The 20,765-nt window shown below is 38.8% G+C and overlaps 1 protein-coding gene across 4 annotated transcripts in view; it reads right to left on the minus strand.

The window, feature by feature from the left end:
• The window catches only part of FRY (FRY microtubule binding protein), a 323,252-nt gene that overhangs the window by 115,428 nt on the left and 187,059 nt on the right, over positions 1-20,765 (minus strand). For all 4 annotated transcript variants that reach the window (XM_040267100.1, XM_040267099.1, XM_040267101.1 and 1 more), the window contains 6 exons: positions 16,595-16,698; positions 16,004-16,112; positions 14,056-14,142; positions 9,395-9,566; positions 7,835-7,967; positions 1,301-1,408 (listed from right to left, as the gene is read on the minus strand). In XM_040267100.1, coding sequence (XP_040123034.1) covers positions 1,301-1,408; positions 7,835-7,967; positions 9,395-9,566; positions 14,056-14,142; positions 16,004-16,112; positions 16,595-16,698 — 713 coding nt within the window. The remainder of the gene's footprint in view (positions 1-1,300; positions 1,409-7,834; positions 7,968-9,394; positions 9,567-14,055; positions 14,143-16,003; positions 16,113-16,594; positions 16,699-20,765) is intronic.

Here is a 20,765-nt window from a genome sequence, read left to right on the forward strand (position 1 = left end):
CCACCCTCTGTGCATAAGTGCTTAGTTGCTCAGTTGTGTTTCACTCTTTGCAACCCTATGGACTACAGCCCGCCAGGCTCCTCTGTCCATGGGATTTCCCAGGCAAGAATAATGGAGTGGGTTGCCATTCCCTTGTCCAGGGGTTCTTTGCAACCCAGGGATTGAACCTGGGTCTCCCACATTGTAGGCAGATTGTTCACCATCTGAGCCACCAGGGAAGATAAATAAGGTTATGCATAATACATCTTTAATCCAATCAGCATCAATATCTGTTATCCCTCTCTGGGCTTTCCACCATTATCAGATTAACTAGCCATAAATAATACTTTCTTTTATCATGTTATTCTCCACAAGTCCAAACACCTCAGGTAGTAGTAAAGATTAGTTGAAAATATGCCTCTCCAGTCATTTCTATTTCTTTTTATCATGGGGTTTCCAAACTCCTTTTTCTTCTTTTTTTCAAATCATGATGACTTTTGTTCTTCCTTCTTCCACCCTTTCCACAAACCCCATTTCTAATGATTTTGTCTTCCAAATGTATTCAGGTTATAAGTCACTTATGATTTCTAAATTAAAGACAAGCATTACTGTCAACCAGAACTTCAGATCAACATGAGAAAAATCAAGCTTACTTAACTACAATAATATCATTCATTCAAAGCAAATTAACCTGAGGTTCAAGCTGGACTGTGCATTCTTATGGAGGATGGTGGGGGATAAATGCATGAATTTTGGAAGCCTTCTTAAGTACAAAACTACAAAACTTAGCTTGGGATCCCTGTTTCTTGGCCCTCCAGGGGTGTGGGTCTCAGACTGAGAATCAGATCCTGAACAAACTTTTTCCTGAACAGACTCATCTCATGTCCTGGTCCCGCCTCTGTCCTTGTCCTCACGTCACTCCTTCTGCATTTCTGATTCTGTCTTTCCTTCAAGGGCAGCTCACATTCCCCATCTTCCAGGAGTCACCTGCTGCCATCCCCAGACCACGGTAATCCTCCTACCCTCTGATTTCAGGTATCACATATTTTGTGTGCCATTAATTTGCAGAAGTTCAGGCTTTAGATTACTACTTACCTTATGTGCTTATGTCTTTGCTTCTATATTGAATTTTAAACCTCTTGAGCATGGGAGTTAAAAAAAAAAAGCTGAAACCAAAAACATTTCTTTACTCTTCCTGGGCATGCTAGATAGTACTGAGAGTTAATAAATGTCCATTTTTTAATGAGCATTCTTTTAGGAATCATGACAAAGGATTAAAATTGAGTTTGGTGAAAAAATGCCCACCACAGTCCTCACCTACCTCGCCAGCAGGTCAATAAGTTCAAGTTTTGACATCCCATCAGGAAGCAGTCGAGGAATAGCAGCAACACAGGTCCTGAAAAGATCTATTTTTGGCTTTCTCTCACCCCTGGAATGTGAAGACAAAGTTTAAACATAAGTCAAAGGTTGTGAAAACATTTTTAAAAACTGGTCAAGTATGTAAACAAAGACTAGAATCAAGGCCTTCTGAATCACCGCCTGGTGTCTGCTCCATATTACTTTTTAAAAACAAAACTATTTTAGTGCTCTTTTAAGCTTTAATAGCCTCAAAAGTATAAATGATAGAAACTCACAAAAGCTATCCTTTGATAGTTTAATTTTTAAAATTCCTTTTATACTTATTTAGTTTGTGAGTTCTCAATCATACATTTTTAATTAAAATTTTTTGTTTTAGCAAACATCAGCTAACTTTAAAAAGCAATACGATTAAAATTCCATGTTATTCTTAATATTTACACCCTTTATAGCTTGGCCAGTTCTAAGAGAACTTATGAACATATAAACGTTGGACAGAGGTAAATATCTAAAGAGGAAAATGTCAGTAGCAGAAGCATTCTATCATACATCTTTCCATTCAGTGGCTTTCTGTAGGTTTGGTCCCTGTGGGCTGCCATAAAGATACTGAATTTACTAAAATGCCTAAATGCATCAGCATGTAAGAAATATATTGTAGTCATTCCTACATTCAGCATTGAAAAATAGGATTTTAATATATACAAGGAATGGTACCTCTAACAAACACAAAATCTGAAAGCTTCTCTAATGAGTTATGCTTCTCACTGCTGGTTTTCACTTTTTTTTAAAGTGCATCCAAAAATAAGTCTTTCACATTGTCAAGTAAAATCCTGAAATGTATATAATTGTGCACCCATTTGTTTTTTAAAATTATACTGATGGTCCTGACCTCTATGGAGATTTCCTCTTTCTAAGCTAATTAATGTCTTCTATGGGGCCACCTCATGTGAAGAGTTGACTCATTGGAAAAGACCCTGAGGCTGGGAGGGATTGGGGGCAAGAGGAAAAGGGGACGACAGAGGATGAGATGGCTGGATAGCATCACCGACTCAATGGACGTTAGTTTGAGTGAACTCCGGGAGATGGTGATTGACAGGAGGCCTGGCGTGCTGCGATTCATGGGGTCGCAGAGTTGGACACGACTGAGCGACTAAACTGAACTGATGCGGCTTCCCTGGTGGCTCAGCAGTAAAGAACCTGCCTGCCAATGCAGGACATACAAGAGACTCTGGTTCAAGCCATGGGTTGGGAAGATTCCTGGAGAAGGAAATGGCAACCCACTCCAGTATTCTTGCCTGGAGAATCCCATCGACTGAGGAGCCTGGCGGGCTGCAGTCCATGGGGTCACAAAAGAGTCAGACACGATTTAGTGACTAAACAAAAAACAATGCCTTCTATATTCTGCTGTAAAATGTGAAGGGAAAACATAAATTTGGTGATAAATTACTTCAATTTTTACTAGTTTAAGTAGGTAACTGATTCTTAACCATATATTTTTATCAATAACCTTTATGGAAAACTAAGTGAAGTGAAGTCGCTCAGTCGTGTCCGACTCTTTGTGACCCCGTGGACTGTAGCCTACCAGGCTACTCCGTCCATGGAATTCTCCAGGCAAGAGTACTGGGGTGGGTTGCCATTTCCTTCTTCAGAGGATCTTCCCGATGCAGGGATCAAACCCGGGTCTCCCGCATTGCAGGCAGACGCTTTAACCTCTGAGCCACCAGGGAAGCCCCTAGGGAAAACTAAATTACACATCAAATCTTTCAATTAACTTAAGTGATAAAATAAAACAGCATATTTAAATTATGATTTACTCCTCTGAGAATAAATGCAAAATCGGCACCAAATTAACACAGTCCTAGGACACAATAATGAAAATACAAAGTAGCACAGAAGCAATTTCTTCCTGGAATAGCATATTCTATTCTGTGTCAGAACAGAAATGTAACGAGCAGAATCCATGCTCTCTGTAAGCTAAACAGGATAATCAGACAGCAATTTTGCTCTGTGACTACTTTTTAGCATGTTTGTAACTTTGTTAGGAATGAATACAAAACTGTTTATGCAACAACAAAAAAAGACATCTGTCATTTCTAAAATACTTTGTTTTTGTGGGAAGCTGTAAGATTATTTTCTCTTTTCCATGGTCATTTTGCAGGGGATGCACACAGACTCTGCACAGTGGCCTCCCATCAACTGAAGGAAGGAGCAGACTTCAAATGACATCTGTGATGGCTGGACAGAGTTAGAGCCTGGTGACTGATGTGAGTGCTCATGTGTGACACACAGAGTCATTTCAATAGCTCTCCTGACGTGCTCTCCAGATGTTTTAAACACCTGGGATTACGTTCCTATCTGTCGGAAAACAGACTGACCCCGCCTGGCCTGAAGTGTATGACAAATTCTGCCAGACAGAATTCCCAGCTGATAAAGTGAGCCCAGATTAGAAACTCTCAATGGTGCCTGGTTTCCTTTTATTGCAGTCCTCACTCCCTCGGCTTTTATAACAAGTCCGTGTGTGTGCACCCAGTCATGTCTGACCCTTTGCGACCCCATGGACTGTAGCCCGCCAGGCTCCTCTGTCCATGGAATTCTCCAGGCAAGAATACTGGAGTGGGTTGCCATTTCCTACTCCAGGGGGATCCTCCCAACCTGGGGATCAAACCTGTGTCTCTTGTATGCCCGCACTGGCAGGTGGGTTCTTTACCACCTGTGCCACCTGGGAAGCCCCAAATAACATAGTATTTATTAGCAGACATTGTATAATTATTAAGAATCATATTATTGTATTTACTATTATTACCATTTTTGCCAGCATAAAGCACAAGAGGGATGAGAAATGGAGACAGAGCAACACAGAATGCTTCATGTTTAAGTTCTCACCCTACACAAGGCCTGGACCAACCTCAAATACCAACTCCAATAACCGTTTCCATTAGCATGATGTGGACCTCAACTCTCTTTCCCTAAATGCTTGTATGATTCTCTAATGTTTCTCCTTGTGTTTCATGCAGCCATGAAGTATTTTCCACTCAATGGTCTGCGTTAAAACCTAGCACAAAAACTTTTTCTAGCCCAATTTGAGGGTCTTAAGATGGTTGACTAGGAAAAAGTAAAGAATCACCTTAGAAAAGGTTTGAAGTATTACTAAAATACAAATGAAATGTTTACACTCACATTTAAACCTGTACCCTTTTAAGGTTTTGAATATGTTTTAGTCCTGACCTGTTCTATGACCTCTGCATTACAAACATAGTTTTCCTTTATTTATTATTATTATTTTGGACACACCACATGACTTGCAGGATCTTAAGCTTCCCAACCAGGGATGAAACTCATGTCTCTAGCAGTGGAAGTGTGGAGTCATAACCACTGAAAGGCCAGGGAAGTTCCTCATAGTTTTCTTTTAAACATCTTTCATTTCTTGACTGTTTTCAAAGGAAACAACTATATGGAGGAGGTTTTAAAAGCACTTCTTGTATCTTCTACATTATCAATTGAAAATTGCTTAAACATATTCAAAGAGTACATAATAAGGAAGTTAAAGGTTTATGGACAATCTGGCAATTTGTGAGATAAGTACTAGAGCTGTAGACAAGATATTCAACGTTATTAACTTTGGTCACTATCTTTCTGCTATCATTTTGGTTGAAAAGTCTATAGCAACATGTACTCCATATCATTTCAATCAAATGACTGGCAAGCTATAGGAAAATATACATTGTATAACCCATTTTTATAAAAAAAATATATTTGTGTTGACATTGGGAAACTATGGAAGAAACCACCCTGAATCAAGGAATGGCTGCAGATTTTAAGTGGAGCTCTGTAGAGGAGGTTTCCATTTTAACTTGCCATACTGCTAAATATGCATTAAAAATAATTCTGTATTTTTAACTTTATCATGTTTTGTTTCACTGTACTTTGCTTTTAACATACTAACGTTAATACACACCAATAACATGAACTTTCCTACATAGGTAACAACCTTCCTGCTAATGGTGATACTTAGAACTGGATATGCTAAGAATCAGCCTGCCAACAGTAGCCGCAGGAGATGAGAGTTTGATCTTTGGGTGGGGAAGTTCCCCTGGAGTAAGAAATGGCAACCCACTCCAGTATTCTCGCCTGGAGAAGTCCATGGACAGAGGAGCTGGGCAGGTTACAATGCACGGGGTCGCAAGAATTTGGACATGACTGAGCACGCATGCTAAGTGACAAAGAAAATTTTTCTAATTATATGTTTAGAAATTTATGACACAGGTGCCAAATATAATTTAATTCACAGTTCAAGAAAGTCCAAACTTTCTTAAAATGAAAAGTCACAACCAAATCCATGCTCCTGCCATAAGCAATCAAAAGTAGCAAATACAAATTATGTGCGTTTCTAATGAAGAGCACTAATTACAAATCTAGATCTCAAATTTTGGCTAAGAACATCCGATTTCTACATTTTAAGCTACAAATACATTCTCAAAATCCAGTATTTCTATGACACGGTTACATAGAGAATATTTAGTTCAGTTCAGTCGCTCAGTCGTGTCCGACTCCTTGCAACCCCATGAACCGCAGCATGCCAGGCCTCCCTGTCCATCACCAACTCCCGGAGTTCACTCAGACTCACGTCCATCGAGTCAGTGATGCCATCCAACTATCTCATCCTCTGTCGTCCCCTTCTCCTCCTGCCCTCAATCCTTCCCAGCATCAGAGTCTTTTCCAATGAGTCAGCTCTTCGCATCAGGTGGCCAAAGTATTGGAGTTTCAGCTTCAGCCTCAGTCCTTCCAATGAATACCCAGGACTGATCTGCTTTAGGATGGACTAGTTGGATCTCCTTGCAGTCCAAGGGACTCTCAAGAGTCTTCTCCAACACCACAGCTCAAAAGCATCAATTCTTCGGCGCTCAGCTTTCTTTATAGTCCAACTCTCACATCTGTACATGACTACTGGAAAAACCATAGCCTTGACTAGACAGACGTTTGTGGACAAAGTAATGTCTCTGCTTTTTAATATTCTATCCAGGTTGGTCATAACTTTCCTTCCAAGGAGTAAGCATCTTTTAATTTCATGGCTGCAGTCACCATCTGCAGTGATTTTGGAGCCCAGAAAAATAAAGTCTGACACTCTTTCCACTGTTTCCCTATCTATTTCCCATGAAGTGATGGGACCGGATGCCATGATCTTTGTTTTCTGAATGTTGAGTTTTAAGCCAAGTTTTTCACTCTCCTCTTTCACTTTCATCAAGAGGTTTTTGAGTTCCTCTTCACTTTCTGCCATAAGGGTGGTGTCATCTACATATCTGAGGTGACTGATATTTCTCCCGGTAATCTTGATTCTACTTTGTGCTTCTTCCAGCCCAGCGTTTCTCATGATGTACTCTGCATAGAAGTTAAATAAGCAGGGTGACAATATACAGCCTTGACGTACTCCTTTTCCTATTTGGAACCAGTCTGTTGTCCCACGTCCAGTTCTAACTGTTGCTTCCTGACCTGCATACAGGTTTCTCAAGAGGCAGGTCAGGTGGTCTGGTATTCCCATCTCTTTCAGAATTTTCCACACTTTATTGTGATCCACACAGTCAAAGGCTTTGGCATAGTCAAAAAAGCAGAATTAGATGTTTTTCTGGAACTCTCTTGCTTTTTCCATGATCCAGCGGATGTTGGCAATTTGATAGTTCCTCTGCCTTTTCGGAAACCAGTTTGAACATCTGGAAGTTCGTGGTTCACGTATTTCTGAAGCCTGGCTTGGAGAATTTTAAGCATCACTTTACTAGCATGTGAGATGAGTATTAAGCAGGTTTAACTCTCACATTTCAGGAATACTCACTAGAAACAAGTGAATTTGTGATTCTTAAAGATGGTATGATTGTAAACTGGTGGTGTTGCTCTAGCACATAGGCTTGGGAGTAAAACATCACTTCTGAAAACTGTGGACCAGAAAAAGTCTTGGGCCCATTTTCTAACTTACTGGCCTAATGATATTTGAAACATAGCCAAAAAAAGATCAATCTTGGATTTGACTTTACTTTTACAGTTAGCCAAATATTATCAAACTATGTTTTTAATATCCCTAACACTTCTTTAAAGGAAATCAACCCTGAATATTCATATATTCCTTGGAAGGATTGATGCTGAAGTTGAAGCTCCAATACTCTGGCCACCTGATTCAAATAGCTGACTCACTGGAAAAGACTCTCATGCTGGGAAAGGTTAAAGGCAAAAGGAAGAGGGTGGCAGAGGATGAGATGGTTGGATGACATTACCCACTCAAGTGACATGAATATGAGCAAACTCCAGGAGATAGTGAAGGACAGGGAAGCCTGGAGTGCTGCAGCCCAGAGGGTGGCAGAGTCAGACACGACTTAACCACTGAATAACAACACTTCTTAGAGCTGACTCTAATAAGATGAGAACGATATACAAATTAAAGGAGAAAGATCTCTGCTGGTGTCTTTTGGTTCATTAATCCTTCATTGAAAACTTAGTCCTCATTTATACTCACGTGATCATGTCTTCGGGTTCTTTGTTTAACATCTGGACATTAGTTAGCATCATACACCTTCCTACTTCTTTATCAAGGTGCCTTAAAATGTTGTCCACAGCTTTTCGTACTTGAGAGTAATATAATGACATGCCTGAAAAATATGCATTATAGTAACATATTTGACTAAATCTATCAAAGAGTGAAGTTCCCAGATAATTTATCCTTGGTGATGTATTTTTTATTGAAGACTTTCTGTGAGTCAATGAGTTCTTGGAGAAGAGTCTAATTCTGCTAATTAGACCAACATATTTAGCAGAGTTTAATTCTAATTCTAATCTTTTATCTGCAGGATTCTTAGCATAGTGCCCTCATGTAGTAGGTGTTACCCTAAGAATCATTTAAATTTAACACATAGGAAGTCTAATTCTTCAAAGGCAAATATTTTCCAGAAGAGTTAAAATAAAAAAGGAAACAAAGTTCCATGCTGGAATTTTCATGTTTCTGCTTAGTATAAAAAAAAAAATCACCATGATGAGTGATTATCTGAATCAAAGGTAATAAAAGACAATGCTCATTTGGGGTTAGAATTTTAATAACTTTATATTATAAATATAAGTATAGCTATATTTTCCCCGAAATAAACATTTTTTTTCAGTAAAAGTAATAAAATGGCTTCACATTATAAATTTTTAAATGAAGGAAGATGATTTCAGTGATATTATTTTTATCACTCTCAGCAGAGTGGAAGACAAATGTGTATAGAATATGTATTTCATATCTGTATATACATTTTCTATATTTATGTATATAATAAAAATGTAAATTGCTTTGCATCCAAAATTTGTGCTTTAATGAAATAATTAGTAATGATTATTTCTCATGTATTAAAAAATTTTGAACTCATTTAACCATTTCATAACTAAAGAGAAAAATTTTAAAGAAAAAAGTTTCCTCATGTTTCCTCCAGGTCTTTGGAATCAAGGAACTGTCTTAACAAGTTTGAAGCATGTTTGTAAATTCATAAACTCAGTAAAAAAGGAAACAAATGCAAAAAGTTATCTCTTTGGGTTAAGATAGTTACATTAAAAAGAAAATAATCTTATGTAGGCTAAACCCAAAATATACCCTGGCAGATATGCGGTTTGGCATGTTTAAAACACAGATTAAACTAATTTTACTGGGGAAAAAAAAAAAAAAGGAACCATAAAAATGGATGCAGGAATGAATAAGTGAATGAATATATTTTTATGGTTGCTTTATAAACAGGATTCTCTACCAAAGGACACAGATATCTTAGAAATTTACTGTAAACTGCAGATAATCAATATTAGAAGTTTGAAAAGACAAAACTTAGATAAAAATCTAACATTTAAACAACAAAATGTTTAACAGGAAGTTCCAAAAAGTTTAAAGGGCAGTTAAACAAACCACAGACTGAATCAAAACAATTAATGTTGAAATGTCTCAGCAGCTACTTTTATGAATATTTTTTAAAAGCATATCTCACTAAGGGTAAGTATCTATTGGTCATTTTAAAGGCTTAATAAAACCCAGCGTGAACACATCTTTGAAACCCACCTATCATTTTGGCTTCCTCTTCAGTTAGTGTCTTACTCAGATACGTTTTCTTCACCCTCAGTGTGTTTCCTGAAGGGAGAACAGCCCCGGTAACCGGCATGGGAGGTTCTCCATCTTTCTGCTGCAAGCTGTCGGCTATGACCAAGAACGCCCTTAAGCCAATATTCATTCTCTGTTAGGAGACAACACGTTCACGATGAAGAGAAAGACCCGATTACCGTTGTGCAATCAGACCAGCAGTCCTTCAGAGAAGGTAAGCATGGCTTGCCATCTAGATCAGAGTGGGAAAGTCATTTAAAAGTCACAAGAGTTGAGGCCAAACCTGAGAGAATAAACGGACATGAGTGTGAGCAAGCTCCAGGAGATGGTGAAGGACAGAGAAGCCTGGCGTGCTGCAATCCATGGGTTCGCAGTAAGTCGGACATGACTGAGCGACTGAACAACAAGGAAGTAAAATTAAATTTCTGACGCTTTTGTTGCTGCGTCACAAGGAAACAACTGGGAAGATTTTCACCAAACTTGCAGGGCGCGTTAAGAGATGAGCAGACTCATTCTCTTTGGGGGATCCTGGTTGCCCCTCAAAGGGACAAGCAGCCACCCTCTGGAGCTGCTTCAGTAAGGTAAACTGAGGTCAACAGAAGTCTCTTCCATCTCCTGGAAGGAGACATGTTAATTCACAATGACTGGATGGAAAAAAAAAAAAAAAAACGGAGTTCTAACTGTGAATCACAGAAATAAGAGTTGTCTGCTCTGAACTGCAGGTTGCAGACTTTGGCGTCACAAAGGCTGGTGAATTTGAAAATAAATTTAAAGTATTCAAAGCCATAGAACCTGTTACTGATAACAACACAAAAGCTTATAAGAAGAAATGTCCTTCTGGGCCAGGTCACTAACTTCCTCACTCTCAGGTAATGGCTCCAAAAGACGACGAAGTAAGATAGTTGCTTCCAGCAGCAATCATCTTAAAAGGTCAGAAGGTACTAAAACATCTGTTCTTCCTTTAACAGCCACATGTAAACATTTACACTCATTATTTTTAAACCACATCAAGTTAATAAGTTCCCTGAGTAGACTACTCCCTAATGCAGAAAATAATTACCAGAAGTAACACTGATAACCTAATTACAATTTATTGAATTCTTAAAGTATATCCAGAACTGCACATTAACTCTCATCTTTAAAACAGCCACGCAAGGAAGGTATGATTATTCTTATTTTTCAGGTGAGTAAACTGAGGACCACATAACTAGTAGGTGGGAAGCTAAATATCCAAGTTGAGCTTGCCTGGATCACCCATTCTGTAGTACGTGATTACACGTACTTATAAGATGAAGCAATACTTAGAGTTTTATTATTTAAAGATTTCTTTCTTTATGGCTGCACTGGGTCTCTGTTGCTGCACACAGGTTGACTGTAGTCATAGCCAGTGGAGGCCACTCTCTAGTTGTGCCACGTGGGCTTAGCTGTCCTGTGATATGTGAGATCTTCTCAGATCAGGGATTGAACCGCTCTGTCCCCTGCATTGGCAGGTGGACTCTTTATCACTGAGCCATCAGGGAAGCTCTGACTTCTAGTTTTAAACTATTAATTCAAGATTCGAGGAGTAGGGAGATTTTAAGCAGGATGTGGTAAACATTTCTCTGGCCCATTCATACCCAATACAGTGTGTATTTTATGATTTTTATGGCCTTCACTAATATTCTCTCTCCATTTTCTAATATGAACAAGTATTAATTTAAAAAATTGACTGTATATTAAAATTCATTAGTTCCCTCATTTATTTCAGTAGTTCTTTCTGAAATGTTCTCTAGGCTTGTGGATTTTTTTTTCAAGATGCAGCAATCATTTGGGTGAGGAAATACAATGTTCAGTTCAGGAGATGCAGTACCCATAGGATGACCGTGAGTTGAAGTAAATGATCAAGCCATTATCTGCAAGTGGATTATCTAATTTGTGAGCCATCCCGCCAGTTCTCTTAGTTTTCCTTTCCTGTGAATAGTATCAAGGACAGAAGTAAGTTGGAATAGTTTAAGAAGTATATTTTTAACTTAATTTCAAAAATAATTTTTTCTCATGTTTTATATAGCTCTGTATCACGCCTCTCCTTCTATTATCCGTCTGGTCTTAAGAAATTACTTAACTCTCTCAAGGCCAAGTCTCAGATTCCTTTCTGTAGAGTGAGAATACTAATACCTATTGATCATATAGGGCTATGGTAAGAATTAATGTTGGAAAAGTTCCTACTAGCAAATATATTGTAGGCAAGAATCTTCACTGTTTTCCTATGGAAGTCAAGTTTACTGAGATATAATCACATGTAGTAAAATGCACTCCTTTTCTAGAGTTCTTCCAATTTTGAGAAACAGAGTCCGCCAACTATCATCATCACAGTCAAGATGAAAAATATTTCCATCATTCCCTAAAGTTCCTCTGTATATCTTTAAAGTCAGTCCTCTCCTCCAACCCCAGCACTCTACTATCAGTGTCTAATTCCTGTCTATAGTTTTGCCCTTTTTAGAATACGATATAAACAGAGGCAAACAGACACAACCTTTTGTGTCTTGCTTATTTCGCTTAGTGTAATGCTTTTGAGGTGCTCCTGCAGTATCAATAGTTTGTTCCTTTTTTGTGGCTGAATAGTACTCCATTGTATTGATGATTCATAATTTCTTTAGACATCCACCAGCTGTTGAACAGGAGTGGCTTTCCTGTTTTTAGTCATCATGAATAAAGCTCCTATAAATATTCATACAAACCTTTATGGATATAGGTTTTAATTTCTCTTGGATAAATACCTTGGAATGGAGCTGCTGGATTAAATGCCAAGTGTATGTTTAAACTTATAAGAAATTACCAAACTTTTCTAAAGTGGTTGTACCATTTTGAATTCTCACTAAAACAGTATCAAGTTCCAATTGCTCTGTATTCTTCTCAGCACATCTCACTTTAGTTTTAACTTGCATTTCTCTAATGATTTACAGTGTTGAACATCTTTTCATGGGTTTACCAGTCATATGTATCTCTTCTTTGGTAAAGAGGCTCTTCATTTTGCCCACACAAAAAACTGTATTATTGAGTTATGATAGTTCATATATATTCTGGATAGAAGAGTTTGTCAATATATGTTTTGCAAATATTTTCTCCCAGTCTTTGGCTCTATGCTTCAGTAAACATCATCTTTTAAAGTGCATACTTTATTTTGATGATGGCCAATTTATCAACTTTTTCTTCTGTAGTTTATAATTTCTGTATGCAAAGAAATTTCTGCCTACTCAACATCACAAAGATTTTGTTTTATGTTTTCTTCTGGAAGACTTCTGATATAGGATTTCACATTTAGGCTTATGATTTAATTTTTGCTGATAGGGCAAATTATGGGTTGAAGTTCATTATGTTGCAAATGATTGCCCAACTGTTTAGCACCATTTATTAGAAAGACTATCCTGGGATTCCCTGGCTGTCCAGTGTTTAGGACTCTGTGCTTCCACTCAGGGGGCCTGGGTCTGATCCCTAGTTGGGAATCTAAGCTATATGTCACAGTCAAAAAGAAAAAAAAAAGACTATCTTTTATCCACTGAAAAGCTTGGAGCTGCTGTCTCTAGGCAAGAGAAGACTCTTTAGTCAGTGGGTCATGGGCCTCATTTCAGCCAAAATGCCCTGAATTTACACTGGCTTTGCCCGCCCTCACTGGCCCACTGACTCTGGCAGCAGCTATTATGGACTTCTGTAATGTCATTAAAAACTAGACAAACTCCTATTTGGGGTTTGTTGGGCTCAAGGTGCTGCTCAATCTCAGCACCAAGAAGAGCAATCAGGGTTTGTGAGAGGAAGCAAGAGGGTACAGGGAGGCTCAGTTCCCTTTGCTGCTAACCAGCTGCCTGTTCTGACCCTCTGGGCTCTGGGCCTCCTTCCTCACTGACACGATGAAGGAGCCAGACGATATCACAGTGACGACAGGAACAATCGTTTAAAAAAATTTTTATGATGTGCAATGTCTTACAGCTACCAAAGGTGGAAGAGCTGGTGGCAAGCAGTAAATTCAGCTCTGCTGACTTCTGGTTCAGTGTTCTCTCTACAATCTCACAGGTACGAGGCTGCAAAGAGGCCGCTTGCCAGGCATATTTCTCTTGGCTAACAGTCTTTTTCAGGGTCCAAAACTGAGTGTGCTTTTCATTTGCATAGGCAGCCCCTCCCCTTGCCACCCTCTAGGAAGTACGTCATATCCATTATACACTCATTTCCATGACCTTCCTGGCCCTCGAACTATGATGCTGCCACAGAATCAAATACACAAACATTAACTAATTTCACTATATTTTAGTATTTTATCATTGCATGTATTGATTCTTCTCTGCTTCATCACTTCCCAAAGCTCTTCAATTTGCTAATCTGCATCAAAATAAATTATAAGTATTGACTTTTCTAAAATAAACCACCAGACTTAGAGCGACAGATTACCTTTTGGAGAAGATGATATGATATCAACCTTTAACCATCCTAAGTTTATTCACCCAAAAATCTTACTTCTGAAATTCCACCAGCTGTACTATTTTTTGTCAAATACCATGGACAGAAAACAATAGGAGACTTTTTGGAGAAGATGGCCTTCACTCCACTCCCCAAGACTGCAAAGTGAAGACACGCAGAAGGGTCATTCTTACCTCTGGATTGAGACTGAAAGCTTTTGCTGGTTTTCCCACACAAAGGAAATCAAAAATGATTTCTTTCATTGCAAAATCTAAACGTTCCTATAGTGAAAAAGAAAACAAAACAAAGTGTTAAAATACTCCCTTAACATGAAAACGTCTGTTTTCATCACATGCACCCAACAGGTGGCTGCTGAAAGGAGAGAGGTCCTGCTTCATTTTATGCATCACAGAGAATCCCTGGTGGAAATCCAGGTCCATCTGAACCTTTGGTTCAGTTGTCATGGGATGTGTGGAGATGCTCTCATTCTATAATATACGAAATTAGACCCTAATACACAGAACAACTAAAAATCAAAACATGACAAACCAAAACATTCTGAATATCTGGGCTTATCCACACTACAAACTCCTCCTCCTAGTCCTGCAAATGCTGACTTCTTAAAACTCAGTTTAAAAACATAGTTTTTAAAATACCCCTACAAAATGATCATTTTCTTCTGTTATCTAACATTTCCAATCCTTTGGCTTATAAGAGACAATCCTGCAAGGGAAATGAATATTCAACAAATGACACATTAAGGTCACTTAAATGAGAACATTTAAGCCAGATTCTAATAATTTGAGACAGTGACTACTAAGATCTGTCATCTTCATTTTAAACAACCTATTTCAGAATAATCAAATCACATTCTCAGCCACATGATAATGTAGAAAAGTTCTGTTAATTCATCTGCCTGCAAAGCAGCGGATGAATTAATGTCCTTAATGGAGTAATGTCCTTTCCCTAAGTACAAATATTACAGAGGCATTTCATTATACTAAACACACAGAGATATCATATATTAAATTACCTATAAAGTAGCAATAGAACCTTATGTCTTTATATCAACATCAATTACATGTCAACAGTATTTTCACATTTGTTATTTCCCTTTATCCACACAACATTCTGAGGGATACTAGGCAAGCATTCCTATTCACATTTTACAAATAAAGACACTTAGAATGAAGATGTTCCAGGACTTCTTTAGGGTATAGAGCTGGCTCATGATTTCCTACGTGGTGGTAGTGGTAAAGAACCTGCCTGCCAATGCAGGAGATGCGAGAGATGTGGGTTCAGTCCTGGGTTGGGAAGATCCCCTGGAGAAGGGCATGGCAACTCACTCCAGTATTCTTGCCTGAGAATCCCATGGACAGATGGAGCCTGACAGGGTACAATCCACAGGGTCCTAAAGAGTCAGATATGACCCAAATAACTTAGCACTCATGCACGCTAGCTCATGGCAGAGGACAGACTGTAATGAAGGACTTTTCATGCTTCTCCATAAATCACAAGGAAGTCAAAGTGAGGATAAAACCATTTACACACAATGTTTTTAAAAATAGAAGTCCTGGGTCTAAATAGTAAACTAACATTAAATGTTTAATATTATTGGACCCAGTTCTTAACTAATAGTATGTGTAAAACGCTTAGAACAGTTCTTGGCTTGATATTAGCTTGATAAATGCTATTATTCATGTTACATTCTTCTTTTTCACAGGGTGAAAGTTAGAGCATTATGATGTACTCATCCAAGTTCAGTAACTGTCATCTTCTGATTTCCTGCAAACATCAGACTCAATTTCCTCCTGACTTGTGGAATCTAGAGCAGAGAAGCAGGAAAAAACAGTCAAGGGGTCAAGAGACTCTTTTGCTAATAGTCTCTGTGACCTTAGGTGAGTCACTTAAAACCTGTCTCTCAGTTCCTTCATTTGTCAAATGCTGAAAACACTTGGCACACCATGCCACAATTTGTTTTGAAGCAAAAAAAATAAGCTATGTGTGAAAACACTTGCAAAATCACTCTGAAAAGTCTATACATGTAAGGTATTATTTTAGACTCTTGGTCTGTTAGTAATTCCTAAGAAGGAGGTGGCTACTTAAAGGCAATTAGAAGACTCCCAGAAGCGTCTCCATTACCTGGGCGATGAACTGGATGATTTTCACAAAGATGTTGAGAGGCATATCCCTTGGCACCACACCACGGGACCCTTTGGGGAAAAGTGTTGTGATGATGGTTATAAGACGGCTGAAAGATAAGGGGGAAAAAAAAGAGAAAACAAGCAAGATTGGCTGAGCTCCAGTACTTTAAGGGAAAATGGTAGATGCTTCATCTTATCTAAGTATCAGAGAGAATTCAGAAAAAGAAAACAAACCACTTCATTTCTTTTCTATTAGCATAATTACTCTATGAAAAGTTTCTCTGGAAAACTAAGGGCAGCTGGAAAGTTATAGCCATTTCCTTTGTTAAAGCGGCAAATATAACCCTGACACAGAACTTGGCAATCCTGGTAGAGACTGGGCTTTCTATAATGGCTGCTGAGCTAATGGCTAAGGAAAGCCTGCAAATGTCCAAAGGACTTAGATCTTTTAGAAGCTGTCAGCTTTGAACAGCTTCTAGTTTGGTTAGGGTGGGTAGCAATGGAACAAAACACCCTCTTCATTGGCTGAGTGAAGTGGTTACCATTAACTTAGTGATGGGGTTACCATGAACCCAAGCCAGCTCCTTACCTCTGAGTAGCTGTGTTGCTTTCACATTTAATTCGGATCATGTAAACCCAAAGTAATCTGTACAGAGATTCCAGTGCAACTCGAGCCATCTTGGGGTCTTTATTCTACATCAGAAACCAAGATATAAGATTGCAGATTAAATGGTAAGAAGTCACTCTTCACTTTCTTAGAGGTCTTTCACTTTTATGTTACTCCTCTTCCCTGTTCATTTATTCATCTTGTCATAACCATTTTTGCTGTTCTATTCTTAGCGTAGATAATTTGGGTCCTGATTTTTGAAGATTTCATAACTGCTTAGATATAATCTAGGATAAGTTTACCTTTAAGCTACTTGCTGAATAAAGATGAGTCACATAAATAAACTGGATGCAAAAGACTATAGGGAGTAGCTTTTTAGATTTAGGAAAGATAGATTTCTTATGCCAAAACAGTTTTAAAATAACTTCTTGATGTGATCATTATAAAATTTGAAATTTCTATTAAAAGTTTTTAAATTTGCATATGAATTTTGATCTCATTCTGGCTTTTTCCTTCTATTAATCTAAATAAATAAAATGATAAAATATCATTTTAATTTTTGAGGCCTTATGATGTGTTTTATTATCTAGTATGGCCTATCTTCCAACATCGACTGTTCTTTTACTTTTTATTTTAAGGGTTTTCTCATATATTCCTGTATGTTTATTCTTCCAAATAAACTTTATAACTACTTTTGTAGCTCCAGGAAAAAAAAAGTCCCAACTTTTTAGAAGCATACATTTACACATAAAGGTTTTTTTTTTTAATCTTTTAGTAAAACAAGTGATAAAACTTATAATTTGTTGTATGTCTTAGATACATACAGGAACTTTAAACTAGTAAAGTTGCATTTAAAATAGTCTATCATTTAAAAATGTCAGGAATTCTAATTATCCTTCCTCCAGACCAGCAAAGGTCTCTAACATGCTTACACACTAGTTTAAAGCAGCCTCTAGACACACACTGCCCAGGTTTAAATCCATCCTCACTCTAATTTATGAGTGGTATGGCCAACCTCTGGGACCCTCCATAATCTCTCTGGGCCTGATCTTCCCTGTCTGTGAAATGATGCTAACCCTCCCTCCCTCCTAGGACTGTTAAGAGAACTAAATGAGCTAGCGCACAAAGGGAATTTAGTTCCTGCCCACAGTAACTATTATTATATACAAGACACAGGTCCAGCAGCAAAGGAGATGTAGTCCCTGACTTCAGGAAGCTGCCATTCTAGTGGGAATATCTCCACCTTTGTGAGTTTCTCTTTCCTTATAAAAGTATCTCTGATGCTGGGAAAGATTGAAGGCAGGAGGAGAAGGGGATGACAGCGGATGAGATGGTTGGATTGCATCACTGACTCAATGGACATGAGTTTGAGCAAGCTCTGGGAGATGGCAAAGGACAGGGAAGCCTGGTGTGCTGCAGCTCAAAGAGTCACAAAGAGTCGGGACACGACTGAGCAACTGAACAACAAATCTTATGTTTGCATAGTGTTTCATTCAAAATTTTCTCTCGGGCCTTATCTCACACTGTGAGTCATGACCCAGTAGAGCAAGTTATCATCTAACTTTCATTGATGAGCTTAACTAAACTCTCCAGTTTCAATGATTTGCATCACTGTCTTCTGTTCAACTTCTCTTATACTTTTTTCCTGTCCCTCTACCCACAATTATCTTTTTGATGCATCTTATTGTGACTGATGTTCTTTCATTCTTAAGAATACATTTGAGACAGTCTACTTTTGCTCCCACAGAGACCAAAGAGCAAAGTGGCTGACTTCAGGTTTTGCTTTGTTTTACCCGTGTTTTCCTGTACTGGTAATTGATTTTTAGCATTCCGAGATGATGTGACTGGTCACCTCAGTTCCCTCCTAACATGATTTCCCTGGTTTCTCTTCCATTCTCAGCACTATCAGATGATATTCTTAAACTGCAACTGTGACTGTTTACTTCCCCCTGCATTTCAAGTTCAGAAGTGGCTTCTCAGCACCTCCTGGACAATGTCCAAATTCCATGATGTGGTGCAACAGGGGCCTCTGATGACCCGGCTCCCCCATCCCTACCTCCTGCCTTCGCCTCCGGTGTGCTCTGTGCCGTTACATCCCTTCTGCAATTCATCGAATGCCTGGAATGCCTTCCTGCCCTTGTTCTACTTAGAAAATTCCTACTCCCCAGCAAGATTCATTAGGTGTCACTCCTCGTTACATTCCACTGCCCCTCCGCTCCTTCCTCCACCCTGGGGAGATTACCAAGGGCTCCTGCTGTCTGTCTTCTAGAATGTTGTTCTCCTGTATGTTTCCTACCAGACTGTGAGCTCCAGGACTTCTGGGTTGTTCACTGTTGTGCCCTCAGTGAGTGCCATACAGCAGGTTATTCGTACATAATTTAAAAAAGAAACGGTGGGAGGAGGGTTTGGGGGAAGATGGGTACATGTATATGTATGGCTGAGTCCCTTCACTGTTCACCTGAAACTACCATAACACTGTTAACTGGCTATACCCCAAAACAAAATAACAATTTTAAAGTCTGGAGAAAAAAGGCAAATTGAGTAGTAGCTGAACAACCTGATGCGTAAGCAAAATTTCTTTATACAGGAACTAAAGGCAACCCTTAGTACATAGCTGAAGCTAATCGACATGATACAATATTACTAAATATCTCACACTTGTATCACGTTTTGCTATTTCAAAAGTACTTTCATAGACCATGACATCAACTGGGAGGATTCTGTCTTTGACAGAAGTCAAATCACTGGCTCAGGTCTTCAAGTCTGTAAATGACAGCTGGGATAGGAACTGACTTCTGCTCCAGTAAAGACTATTTTCGCAGAAACTGGAATGTGCATGTTATAGGATACCCACTGTATCAGGCATGGTTATCAAAGTTGTATGTATATTAACTCTTTTTAATTCTCAGCACAACCTACAAAGTAGATACTGCTACTGTGTCCTTTTAAGGATGAGGGAGTCAAGACCCAGAGGAGCTAATAAGTGACAGAACCAGAATTAAAACCCAGGCAATCTGGCCCAAGTGTCTTCAAATTATGAATGACTTCAGTTTAAGATTATATGAAGGCTGCTCAAATACGCTACTGGCAACGACTAGATTGTACTCTGCTTGAAGATAGGACTTCTTCACTGCCTTCATATTCCAACAGCAGCTAACATACAAGGACTTACTATATCGTCTCAGGATGCTGACATTTTTAACCTATATATCAAACCACTGACCTCTGTGTCAAAGATCTCTACTCCAAGACTGAAAGACTATTCTCTTCTTCCATTGGCATATGCTTCTCAATTAATTAACCAATAATTTCTTTATAGCAGAGCTGAGGTTACATTGATAAAACTGTGCAAGAAACGAGTAGGTTTCAGAGTGGATCTTCCAGACTTTACATGACATGTCAGTCTGCCCAATCCCAATCCTAGTCTGCCCAAACCTTCTTTAAACTTTAATCTTTTGACTTAGCTAAAGCAATTCAGTGTTAACAGTAATGCTGCTGCTGCTGCTAAGTCGCTTCAGTTGTGTCCGACTCCGTGCGACCCCATAGACGGCAGCCCACCAGGCTCCCCCGTCCCTGGGATTCTCCAGGCAAGAACACTGGAGTGGGTTGCCATTTCCTTCTCCAATGCATGAAAGTGAAAAGTGAAAGCGAAGTCGCTCAGTCGTGTCCGACTCCTAGCGACCCCATGGACTGCAGCCTACCAGGCTCCTCTGTCCACGGGATTTGCCAGGCAAGAGTACTGGAGTGGGGTGCCATTAATCACTGATAACTTGGCTGGTGATAGGGTCATTGGATAGACCAATGTTTCCCATGATCCATCAGTTGACCCCCTGCACCCAGTCACCCAGACTTCTTTGATCTTACTATACTTAAAACTCTTCTAGTTCTCTCTTCCACTGCAAGTAAAGGGACTTAAGTAAATCTGTTGCTTTCTGCTATAAGTCAGTGCCTATCCCAGTCAACACCTTCCTTCTTTTTGGCATTTCCTTTTGATACCTGAATCAAATTACTTTGATCATAATTCAATTTTTTTGATGACTGTATTATCCAAATGACATTATGTGCTATAGTTTAGGATAACCTCTAAAATTACCATACCAACAATTTACAGAGATTATTTTTTCTATTCACTGGCTGAATAAAAAAGGCATTT

Source organism: Oryx dammah, unplaced genomic scaffold, assembly GCF_014754425.2.
Source record: "Oryx dammah isolate SB20612 unplaced genomic scaffold, SCBI_Odam_1.1 HiC_scaffold_24, whole genome shotgun sequence".
In the NCBI taxonomy this organism is placed as follows: Eukaryota; Metazoa; Chordata; class Mammalia; order Artiodactyla; family Bovidae; genus Oryx; species Oryx dammah.